Source organism: Propithecus coquereli, unplaced genomic scaffold, assembly GCF_000956105.1.
Source record: "Propithecus coquereli isolate 6110/MARCELLA unplaced genomic scaffold, Pcoq_1.0 Scaffold14, whole genome shotgun sequence".
Taxonomy (NCBI): domain Eukaryota; kingdom Metazoa; phylum Chordata; class Mammalia; order Primates; family Indriidae; genus Propithecus; species Propithecus coquereli.
This window is the reverse complement of record NW_012138302.1, coordinates 9,031,381-9,044,597: the sequence shown is the minus strand read 5'-3', so window position 1 is coordinate 9,044,597 and position 13,217 is coordinate 9,031,381. Positions and strand designations below refer to the sequence as shown.

General features: G+C 37.9%; 1 protein-coding gene across 4 annotated transcripts in view; it reads left to right on the top strand.

The window, feature by feature from the left end:
- Nucleotides 1–13,217, top strand: part of FGGY (FGGY carbohydrate kinase domain containing) — a 394,984-nt gene that overhangs the window by 269,415 nt on the left and 112,352 nt on the right. For all 4 annotated transcript variants that reach the window (XM_012639482.1, XM_012639483.1, XM_012639484.1 and 1 more), the window contains one exon: nt 8,923–8,984. In XM_012639482.1, coding sequence (XP_012494936.1) covers nt 8,923–8,984 — 62 coding nt within the window. The remainder of the gene's footprint in view (nt 1–8,922; nt 8,985–13,217) is intronic.

Sequence of the window (13,217 nt, the reverse complement as noted above, 5' to 3'; positions counted from 1 at the left end):
TATGTTTGGATTTAGATCTTTTGTGATTTATTTTCTGTGGTCAATTCCATCTTTTCTTTTTATCTCTCCATCCTGACTTCTTTTGGATTAATTGAATATTTTTCAGTTTTCAGAATTCCATTTTAAGTTCTCTATTGGCTTTTGGCTTTTTAATCATTTTTTTTTGTATTTTTTTAATGGTTTCTTTAGCAATTACAATAAACATCTCAAACTTTTCAGTCTACTTTGAGTGAATATTATATCATTTTGTATAAAATATAAAAAGCCTTCAACTGTATAGTTCCATTTATCATACCCCCATACACAGCCCTTTATACTGTGGTCATCCTATACGTGATACCTACAGATGCTATAAACCAACACTGCAATAATTGTCATGTTGGTTTGCTTTAAATAGTGCATTAGTCTACTCAGACTGCCATAACAAAATATCACAGACCGTGTGGCTTAAACCAGCAGGTCCCTGACCTTTTTGGCACCAGGAACCAGTTTCATGGAAAACAAATTTTTCCATGGGTGGTAGGGGGAGGTGGGGCTCAGGCAGTGATGTCAGGGATGGGGTTCAGCTGTAAATACGGTGAAGCCTCACTGGCCCACCACTCACCTCCTGCTGTGCTAACAGGCCACGGACCAGTACCGGTCTGCCACCTGGGGATTGGGACCATAGACTTAAACAGCAGACATTTGTTTTGTTACAATTCTGGAGGCAAGAAGTCCATGATCAAGGTGCTGGCAAATTCAGTTTCTGGTGAGAGCTCTCGTCCTGGCTTGTGGATGGCTCCTTTCTCTCTGTGTCCCCACGTGGCCTTCCTCAGCACATGTGTGTGAAGAGAGAACTCTGGTGTTCCTCCCTTTACTTATAAGGACACCAGTTCTATCAGATTAGGGCTCCATTGTTATGACCTCTTTAACCTTAATTACCTCCATAAAGGCCCTATCTCTTAGTACAATCACTGTGGGGGTTGAGGCTTCAATGTATGGATTTTGAGTGAACATAGTTCAGTCCATGTCAAAGAGTCATACATATTTTAAAGAAATTCTGAGAAATAAAACATAACCTTTTGTATTTACCTACATAATGACCACTTACATTGGTTTTTACTTCTTTCTGAAAATGTAAGCTTCCATCCAGTATCTTTTCCCGGTCTGAAGAACTTTCAGCCTTTCTTGCAGTGCACGTCAACTGGCAAAGACATTGTTTATTTTTTTCGTTGTATTTATTTTACATTCTATCTTGAAAGATATTTTTACTCGATATAGAATTCTTGGTTGATAGTTTCTTTTTTTGTTGTTGTTCTTCTTTCACTATCTAAGGATGTCGATATTTTGTATTCTGGCACCATTATTTTTTACGAGAACTCAACTATTATTTCTAACATTCTTCCCCTTTGTGTAATGTGTCATTTTTCTCTGGCTGCTTTAAAATGCTCTCTTAATCTTTGGTTTTTATTAGTATGCACAAGTGTGTTTTTAGGATTCATCCTTCTTGAATTTACAAGTTGATGTCTTTCACCAAGTTTGGGAAATTTTTGCATTTAAATGTCTTTTCTGTCCCATTTTCTCTCTTCTATTCTACTTGTTAACTCCAATTCTACATATTTGGTACCGTTGGCTGTTGTCTCACAGGCCTCTGAGAAATTCAGGATGTTATTTTTTTCAATATATATCCTCATTCATATTCTTTCTCTCTGTCTCTCTCACTCACTTGTGTTCTCATTCTCACTCACATTCTATTTTTAAGTTCCGTGACTCTTTTGTCTTTCATCTCCAATCAACTATTAGGCCCATCTACTATATACGTATTTTAGATATCATCTTTATAAATACTATTAAATTTCCATTTTAATAGTTTATTTCTTTGCTATTTTCTATCTGTTTATTAATTATGAGGATATTTTCTTTTACATCCTTGAGCACTGTTAAACTATTTGCTTTAAAATTCTCATCTAATTCTAACACCTGTGTCATCTCAGGCTCAATGTTGATTAAATGGCTTTTCTCTTAAGTATGGATTACATTTCCCTATTTTTCCATCTGTCTAGTAATTTGGGATCATATCATAGACATTGTGATTGGTACATCTTAGAGATACTGTATTATTTTCATTTATCTGAAGAGTGTTGATTTTTCCAGTTTAGCAGGTAGTGAATTTGGCCCAACTCAGACTTCAAGTTTTGCCTCTTTCCTGTGATGTGCACCTCTGAAAATCTCTGTTGAGTTCTTGTAGCCTTAGCTGGGCTATTTATGGTATCCCCACGCACATGTAATTCAGAGCTCATCCAGAGATTAGGGTAGCATTTTTATGCACGTTGTGGGACTTTCTATGGCTCTCTCCTTTCTGAGATCCCCCAACAACTTACTTACCAGCTACTACGGTTGACTTGAACTTCAACCTCTCATTTGTTAACTGGAAAGACTGCGTATTTCTGTCTGAGTATTAGTCATCCTGCATGGCATTGACTGGGGACTACCCTTAGGCAAAAATCTGTAAAATCAGGAAACACACACAGTACTGTTTTTCCTTCCATGTGTCTACTTCTCTTCAGTTTCTACATGATTTGGGCCATTTTTCAGTGTCTTCAGAGAATTGTTTGCTGTATTTGATCAGCATTTGTCATTGTTATCTGTGGGAAAATTGGTATGATATGAGTTCTTCAGCCATTATAAGAAGTAGAACCTTTGAATGATTTTTTAAAAATCAAGTAGAATTACTTTATTCTTCTGAATGAAACCCTTCTCATTGTCACTGGAATAAAATCTAAAGCCTTTACCATGGCCTGTTTGATTTTCCCCCCTTCCAACCTTTCCATCTCCATTTTATACAACTTTTCTTCTTACTTACTCCAGTCTAGTCTCACTGGACTCTTGTTAATTCTCGGGACGTATGAAGCTCTTTCTATCGATAGGGTCTTTCCATTTAGTACTCCCTTTGCTTAGAGTTGTTGGCTTCTAATATTTTTCATGTCTTAGCTTAAATTTTACCTTCAGGGAGGTCTTCCCTGACCTCTCTTTCTAAGATTAATGTTCTTATTATAGTAACCTATTTATTTCCTTCAAAGCACTAATCACTATCTCTAATTATTATACTTACCTATTGACTAACTTCAATAAATATAATCACCATGTAGACAGAGATTATGTCTGTCTTAATTGCCACCGAATCTCCCATGCTTACTTACTATGTCTGGAACAGAATAGGTACTCAGTTAACATTTATTGAATCTATAAAGAACCTTATCAGTCTAGACTATATTTGAATATTGGTATGTCCATTTTCCCTTTGAAGGCAGAGCTTTGTCAGAGCAATGACTTTTGTTATCTTTATATCCTTAGTTATTAAAATGATGCCTAATACAAGATAGCCATATGTCACATGTCAGTTTCATAAATAAATGAATTAACAAACTATAAAATTAAACAAAGCTACCAACTTTGATGATAAATAAAACTAACTAAACTAGCTATGCATTATATCAGAATTTATTCACTTGTAAATGAAGTTTTTCTGTGTAAACCTAATATTAAAGTTGTAAAAAAACTATAGTTTATATTTTCTTTCAGGAATGTTTGTTGCTCTCAGGGACTATTAAGTTTTGAAATCTATAATCCTTTCCAGCAGCATAAAAGAAATTGTGTAGGTTGTACTTTCTCTTTCATTAGATTATCATGATAATTTCAAAGCTGGGAGATCAGGCAAATTTTTTTAGCTTCCAGATAAGACTAGATAATTGAGGAGCTGAAATAGCTTAGATGAAAACAGTGATATTACAGGTTAATGAAAATGGCAAGAAGGTAGTTGTGAAAAGTAATGAATGTTTCTCCAACCCTAATGGTTTCTGTATCATCAAGGCAAAGTAAAAGACAGCCTCAAGAAAAATACATAAAACTGATTTTAATTTTTTTTTTTTTTTCTTTGAGACAGAGTCTCACTCTGTTGCCCTGGCTAGAGTGAGTGCCGTGGCATTAGCCTTGCTTGCAGCAACCTCAAACTCCTGGGCTCAAGCGATCCTCCTGCCTCAGCCTCCCGAGTAGCTGGGACTACAGGCATGCACCACCATGCCCGGCTAATTTTTTCTATATATTTTTAGTTGTCCAGATAATTTCTTTCTATTTTTTTTAGTAGAGACGGGGTCTTGCTCTTGCTCAGGCTGGTCTCGAACTCTCCTGAGCTCAAACAATCCACCGGCCTCGGTCTCCCAGAGTGCTAGGATTATAGGCATGAGCCATCACGCCTGGCCTAAAAATTAGAAAAATTTTTAATTTTTAAAAATATCATGCAATAAGATAACTTTGTTTTAGTAAAATGATCATAGGACCTAAGATTCTTAAAATAAATTTTAGATTTGCTTTTGGGGTGTGTTTTGCTTGTCTGTGAACCCTTTGCCAACAGTTTTGATATCTGAGGCAATGCAGTTCTCTTTGTAATTTTACAGAAATGTGGCTATTTGTAATATTAATTTATTAAATGTTTTAGAGAGAAAATTGGAGATGGATTTGTCTAAGGTCACACCTTGAGCCAGGACTCAACTCAGGTCTCAGAATTCCTTGCCCTGTGTTCTCTCTGCCATATCAAGGGTCAAAAATTTAAAGGCCTAAAGGGATCAGAAAGATAGCATAAATGAGTAAACAGACTCGGCAAAGAATTATTTTTATTTCCACAGAGAATTTTCTCTTGCAACTCACAGTACTCTAGGGCTGAATTCCTTGTTTCCTCCATCAAAGGAATTGGCACAGAAAAATATATCTATTACAAGTGAAACATTAGTGCAGTCATGATGATAAATTGGTAAAATGTGGTGTGTGTTACTAGGCAATGATAGGGAGTAGTGAGGCCTTTTGCAAACTGGAGAGTGCAGTCCTGCCTGGAGGGACCCGTCATCACTCAGCTGCAGCTGACTTGCTGTGGGGAAATATGGGTGGCTCAGTCTTTTACACTCTTCAGTCCTTGAAGAGAAACCAGAATCTGAACTTTAAGTGTACTCTCCCAATTTTAAAATATTGGCTCCTTTTTAAAAACATATATCCCAAATAAAATTCATCTGTAGGCCAGATGTCACCTTGTACTACCCAGTTGTGAGTTCTGTGTTATACTGCATTGCATTGCCATTTCTCCCATGTTCCAAATGCAAATGGAGGAAACAAGAAAATTGTCATAGATTAGACTAGCTCTGTCTATATATTTCTGAGACAAAGACAGTTGTTGCAAAATTGGTTATTTCATTGGGAAAAAAATAACTGCTAGTGGGGAACTTTGTTTTTCTATACTGTGCTAAATTCACTAGAGAACAGAACATAAATAGAGAGATCAGCCCTAGGGACAGGCACTTCCAGGCTATTGGAATGAGAGTTCAGTATTTGACGGACTGCCCACTTTGTGTTGATCAGGGAAGGCCTGTACTACCAGCTGCCATGGAAAACAAAAAGTGCAGCTGACCATTTGGGATCCTATTCTCCTAACCATTTTTACTCTCTTGGTGTACCCCCGCTTCTCCTTCATAATAGATGGGGTATGAACTGAATGCCACCTTTGTAACAGGTACTCACCACAACCTTCCCTGGAAAGCAAATGTTATTATCCCCATTGTACATTTGTAAGAAATAAGGCTCTGAGAGGTTAAGTAACTTCTCCAGGTTTGCACAGATGTTAAGTATAGACTGCAGATTTGAACTTGAGTCTGTCTATATCCAAAGCCTATGTTCTTTCCACTAAGTCACTGTTTTAAAATGTAGGTTTACTATTATCCAGGTATGGTGAGGCCAACAGATCAGGAGACAGCTGCCATTGAAAAGACAGTTTGTTATTCACAGTTCCTAAGAGGAGAGAGCGCTCCACACAGTGCAGGGCTGCAGGAAGAAGCACCGGCCTCAGTCAGGAGGCAGAGGGAGTGAGGGAGAAACATGGGCAAGAGGCTTTATGGTGGGTTTTCATGGGAAGGAACAGGCAGGTAGAGTAAAGCAGTCTTAGTGTTAGTTACATTGAATAATTTTGGTGGGACCCGGGCAGGGAGATAGGAGTTGTCTCTCATAGTCCGGTATCTGGCCCTGGGATGCTTAGAGCAGGAGGATAGTGGCCCTGAGTTTGAGAGCCTGACAGAGCAGGGGTCCCCAACCTATGGGGTGAGTTGTATAATTATTTCATTATATATTACAATGTAATAATAATAGAAATAAAGTACACAATAAATGTAATGTGCTTGAATCATCCCTAAACCACCACCTCCCAACCTCTGGTCCATGGAAAAATTATCTTCCATGAAAATGGTCCCTGCTGCCAAAAAGGTTGGGGACCGCTGCTGTAACTGGTCAGTGTCTAAGTTTGCTTTATTTTCTTCAAAATGCATCTCATTCATCCATTTAAGATGCCAGGCATTGTTCTAAGCACTGGGGAGTCAAATAATGATGCTCTTGCTTTAAAAGAGCTTGGACTATAAGGTAAGAGACAGACATATAAACTAATGATTGTAAAACAGCCTGATAGATGCTACAATAGAGCAAGGACAGGGAATAAATGTGCCCGGTATTCCCACTCTCGGCCTCTGATTTTTGTCTGCATTTCTGCATTTCCTATCCCTCTGCCTAGTCATCCCTGTCCTGCATATCCTACCAGACTAATTTTCCTTAAGTTTTCATCATTTTGTTCCCCAAGTCAAAATAATTTCCAGTGGCCTCCAATTCAATATAAACACTTACCTGACTTTCAAAACCCCCTGTCTGTCCCCACCCTTTTTATTCATCTATGTTTCTACCACTTCATTTATTGTCTCGTTTAACAGATAGTTACCCTGTGATCAACGTGTGCCCAGCACAAATAGACACAAATGTAAAGTGTGGTAAGTGCCACCAAGGAGAAGTGCATGTTTCTACATGAACATATGGTATGCCTTCACTATGGTTCATTCATCCCACGTTTATTCCACAAATACTTATTGAGCACTTGTGACATGCTAGGCCTGGGGCTGGACCAGTCTCCTTACTGGTCACAGACATGGATCTTTCCATCTTCATGTCTCTGGTCTCCACGGCCTCCTTTCTGCCATGCTGTGCCTCTAGCCCTTACTCCTCCAAACTCTGCTTATTCTTGCCCTATCAGCTAAAGCTTCACCTTCTCCAACTATATAATAACTGCCAAATGATTGACCCTTTGCTTTATGCTACTGTGTATTACATGTATTCTATGTATTTCTTATTTTTCGCTGTATCCCCCAGAGCCTAGGCACAGTACCTGGCACAGTAGACATTCAGTAAATATTGAATAACTGCATTCATACATGCACCACATGTGCTAGGTTCTGGGCTTCCTCCTGGAAGTTCATAAATCTCGCTTCTCTGAACTGAACTCTCACTCCCCATATAAATCAGCATCAAGTCAAGTAATGCCTTTAATTTTCAAATGCTGATCCTAGTCAGTTCCTCTTGACGCTTTCAGTGGAGTGCAAACTGTTTGAGGGTCCATAATATGCCTCATCACTGTAAGCCAAAGTTGAACCTATGAGAGAGAAAATATTCAATACCTGCATGATATTTTTTTTCATTGAGCTGCCAATGGCTTTGGTACCATTTTGAAACATTTCCACAATACTGCACCAATGGAATTCAATGACTTATATTATCCCTAGAAATTTGGTAGACAATATGGTAGCATAGTTAAGAATAAGGACTTATGATATAGAGACCTCAGTTTGAGACTTAGATCTGTCATTACTCTCCTGTGACCTGGGTTAAGCTATTCACTCTCTTTTAGTCCCCATTTCCAAAGTGAAAAATAGTATCTTCTTCATGGGAATGCTGTGAGGAATAAATGAAATACAGTCACGTGTGTACAGTGCTTAACTTAGTATAGCTGTATTATAAATAAGTCAATAAATCTTAGGTGATATAATTTGTACTGCTGTTGGCATTATAGTAGATACACTTTACTTCCTAGCAATCCTGTCTTAAAAGGAGGCTGGACCATAAGGGAGGCCATTGAGGTTCATCCAATTTAGTGACTTGCACAGAGTCACACAGCTCATGAGAATGAGATCCAGAACCCAAACCTGGCCTCTGTGACTCTGAACAAATATTCTTTCTCTTTCTACAGCCCTGACTCTGAGGAAACATGCTCAGAGAGCCTATCCCCATGCAGCCAAAATAGACAGTCTGTTCATGGTTTGAATGAAAATAAATCCATCGGCATGGTTGTTACAGAGTCCTAGAGACTCGGGTAAACATTCGGAAAATACACACATTAGGTTCAGGAACTCGAGCACAGTGCTGGGTGTTTTAGCAAGCTGAGTAACAGCATGGGGGAAACACTTCTGTTCCTGATGCATATTCCATACTATTTTGTTTAAAGCCACCAAGTGGATTAAGAAATAAAATTTTAGACACAGGATTTCAGATGAGAAAATGATTGTCTGCAGAGCTCAGACATTTCTGCCCTTGAGAGCTGTGTTTCCATGTGACAACTTTCTAGTCAAGGGAGGTTCTCTAGACAGCTCTGGGGCACTTCATTATTATTTTTTTTTTTAACTGAGACTCCCTCATCATAGTCTCTTTCATTCAGCTTCTCTGTTAGTAAAACACAGTGAGTAATCCCAGGTTTGACATTGCCCAGGGGTGACAGCCTGGATCAGGAGGGGGAAATGAAGCGATCCAGAGAAGGTTGGTGCTTTTAACACCCAGACCTCCCACCATTTAACTTGAGTTATCCTTCCTTCCTCACTCCTCCTTGGGCCTGATGCTAACTAACAATTGAGCCTTGGGAGTTTTATTTCCTGTTACTTTTCTCTCTAAACTTCTTTGTTTTATGCAGTCAAGAGGTTAGCACTAGGTTAATCAAAGCTAAATTTCTTTAAGCTGAGACCCTCTTGCTGAGCTAGCATTTTGATGTTCTTCAATCCTCTATGGACAAAAGTTGAAAGAATCTCTCTTGTTTTTCAGATAGACCACATGGTGCAGGGCCATGCTGCCTTCCCTGAACTACAAGCCAAGGCCACAGCCAGGTAACTGCTATCTCTATTCCTTCTACAGCTTTCCTTTTGTTACTGTATTGAGAACATTCACTTCAGGTGCTTGTGTGATTTTCAGATCCTATGGACAATGAAAATGCCTGTTAGTACTTGCTGCAGGATCATCATCCAAATCCAGAACATACATGTATTAATTTTTAAAATGATCTAAGAAAACTCAGAGAACCTAAAGATCCCCCAGGAATATACCCAAGGTCCACAGATGAGAAACTCTGATGTAGGAGGAGGAGAATGGATTCTGGAGTCAAAACTTCTTGGATTCACATCCCAGATCTACTCCTTACTAGCTGTGTTACCTTGAGCAAGTAATTCAACCTCTTTAAGCCTGTCTCTTCATCTGTAAAACTGAGGGCAATAACTGACATGGAGTGATTTCTAGGATATATTGAAGAAAGCTATATACAAAGGCAGATTTACAGTATGCCCCCTTTCATATGAAAAGAAAAAGACAAAAGAAAACATATGTGTATCTACTCATTTGTATGAAAGAAATAGGAAGGTTAAACCAGAAACTAATGAAATTGGTTCTAATAGGAGATGGGTAGGAATGAGGGAGAAAGAATAAGGGAATGAGAACAGGGTAGTAGGTGGGAATGACAGTTCTCTGACTATACCTTTTTATATAACTGTAACTCTTAAGACATGGTAATACTTCATGTCTGCCTCAAATAAACAGATGATAGATAGCAGAATACTTGTGTATGCTGGGGTGGGCAAAGTAAAATACAAATAGTAAAAAAATGAACTTACTATATTATAAATGAATAATATAACCACACTAAAGGGGGTTGGGGAAAGAAAAGAATTAACCTAAGTAAGTTTAGGAAATAATATTTTGACAGCTGGGAGAATTGGATTGCCATATGCAGAAGAATGAAACTGGACCCCTGTCTCTTACCATATACAAAAATCAACTTAAGATGGATTAAAGACTTAAGTAAAACCTGAAACTGTAAAAATACTAGAAGAAAACCCATGGAAAACTTTTCTGGACATTGGTCTAGGCAAAAAAAAATTATGACTAAGACCTCAAATGTACAGGCAACAAAAACAGTGGTACTTGGGGGGAGTGGGGTAAAGGAGGGGAGGAGTAGAAACCTACCTTACAGGTACAATGAACATTGTTCAGGTGATAGGCACACTAATAGCCCTGACTCAAGCATTATAAAAACTATCCATGTAACAAAAACATGTGTACCCTCTTAATAGTTTGAAATAAAAACAAAAATAATAGGACTTAATTAAACTAAAAAGCTTCTGCACAGCAAAAGAAATAATCAACAGAGTGAATATACAACCTGCAGAATGGGAGAAAATATTTGCAAACTATTCATCTGACAAGGGGACTAATATCCAGAATCTAGAAGAACTCAAACAACTCAACAGCAATAACAACAACAAAAACAAATTCCATTAAAAATTTGGCAAAGAACATACATAGACATTTTTCCAAAGGAGACATACAAATGGTTTCATATATAAACAGGTATATGAAAAAATGGTCAACATCACTAATCATCAGAGAAACACAAATTAAAATCACAATGAGATACCATTTTACCCTAGGCAGAATGGCTATTAATTAAAAAGACAAAAAAGTAACAGATGTGGGCAAGGATATGGAGAAAAGGGAATTTTTACACACTGTCAGTAGGAATGTAAATCAGTACAGCTCCTATGAAAATGAGTATGGTGGTTTCTCAAAGAACTAAAAATATAACTACTATTGGATTCAGCAATCCTTCTATGGGTATCTACCCAAAGGAACAGAAATCGATACATTAAAAAGATACCTGCACTCATATGCTTATGGTAGTACTATTCATAGTAGCAAAGATATGGAATCAAGCTAAGTGTCTATCAGTGGATGATTGATAAAGAAAATGTGATACATTTATGCAATGGAATACTACTCAGCCATAAAAAGAATGAAATCATGTCTTTTGCAGCAACATGGGTGGAACTGGAAATCCTTAAATGAATCAAGCCAGAAACAAAGAGACAAATATCACATGTTCTCACTCATAATTGGATGCTAAAAAATGTATACACATGGATGTAGATAGACAGTGGTGACTTGGAAGGGTGAGGAGGTAGGAGGGGGGTGGATGATGAGAAATTACTTAGTGGGTCCAATCTTTATTATTAGGATTATAAATACCCTAAAACTGTGGTCCCCAACCCATGGGCCATAGACCAATACCAGTCCGTGGCCTGTTAGGAACCGTGATGCACAGGAAGTGAGTGGCAGGCCAGCTAGCCAAGCTCCATCTGTATTTACTCCTGCTCCCCATCACTCGCATCACTGCCTGAGCTCCGCCTCTTGTCAGATCAGCAGTGGCATCAGATTCTCGCAGGAGAGTGAACCCTACTGTAAACTGCGTGTGCAAGGGATCTATCTGGGTTGCGAGCTCCTTATGAGTGAGAATCTAATGCCTGATGATCCGAGGTGGAGATGAGGAGGCGATGAGCATTGGGGAATAGCTACAGTACACGTTATCATTAGCAGAGAGGTTTGACTGCACAGTAAATGTAATGCCCTTGAACCATCCCAAAGCCATTCCCCCCACCCCCAGTCTGTGGAAAAATTGTCTCCCACGAAACCAGTCCCTGGTGCCAAAAACGTTGGGGACCACTGCCCTAAAAGCCCTGTCTTAACCACTATGTAATCTATGCATGTAACAAAATTGCCCTTGTGCCCTATAAATTTATAGAAATAAAAAATAATAAGAATGTTTTGATAGTATGCCATATGGCTAAGGATAAAAATAACTGTACATAAATATTGTGTTCTAATTAGTAAGTTAGGTTTTTATAGGTATGTGGGTTAGCTATACTGAAAATGCTTTATGTATATACCACAATTAAGCAAATAAATAAATATATTGTGGATAATGAGAACCAGGTTTCTCACAAACAGGAGAGGGGAAGGTTAGAATGAACGCTATAGCGTTAGTATCAACTTATGATTTTTAACATATATAGAGTTGGCTATAAATATAAATAAAGAAGATGTATGTATTCACGTGTGAATATACATACATATGTTTCCTAGCTCTCTCTGCTGAGATAGCCTAAAAGCAGTGACATCGTACTAGCAATGTGCACACCTAGCACCCAGATCTTGGCTTCTAAATACTATTCTTCTGGGTCTCCAATAAAAGTAATGAGGGCTCCTTAGAAAGATGGTTAGTTCTAGGGCTGGGGCAGGGAAAACACATGAACATTTTGTGGTGCCAGAAAGTAAGGAATTACTCAAAAAGGAATTTTCAAAGTACATAAGACTCAGCTTTCAGAATCTCTCAATGGCCTAATTGGGGACAATTTGATCAACAAAATAAATAATGATACTATAAAATAACTCCATGAATCCATACTAATGTAAATAATTGACGTAAATAATTGTAAATAATTGAAGAAGGAAATAAACAGAGAAGAAAGGACAGATCTTCCTGTCCACTGTAAGGACAATAACCTTACAAATAACAAATGTAGAAGAAATAATGGAAATAGAAAATTATTAAGCACCACAGAAATATTGTTGCAGGCAAGAATCATCAATGGATGCTAAAATTAGCAAGTAGAAGTATGATCGGAAGCAGGATATTTGCGTACTCCCAAAGGATTTTACCACAAGATACTTACCGAGGGAAAAATAGAAACTTTTCAGTGGAGAAATCTGGCAAACAATTCCTTACGCGAGTGATGAAGGTTAACACCAGCAATAACATGTGTCGGTATCATGTGTTGCCCTTTATGATGCACTGAGGAGGACACTACATCATTTCTGTGATCTTCTTGCCCAAAATGCATAACCTCAATGTAAACATGGGAAAACATCAGACAAACCTAAGTTGAGAGACATTCTGCAAAGTTATTAGCCAGTATGCTTCAAAAGAAGATTATAAAACTTAAATACTGAAGAACTGTCCCAGACTGGAGGAGACTTAAGGAGATACTACAACTAAAAACAATGTGAGATCATGGATTAGACCCTGGGCCGGAAAAGGGACATTAGTTGAGGAAATCTGCTAAAACTCAAATGTAGTATTGTTATTTTTATTTATTTCTTAGGTGATGAGTAAAAGGGAACTTTGTCTACTATTTTTACAACTTTTGTGTAAATGGAAAATTATTTCAAAATTTAGAAATTACTTTTAAGTGGCCTAACTTTGATAATTACATTATATAAGATGTTAACATTAA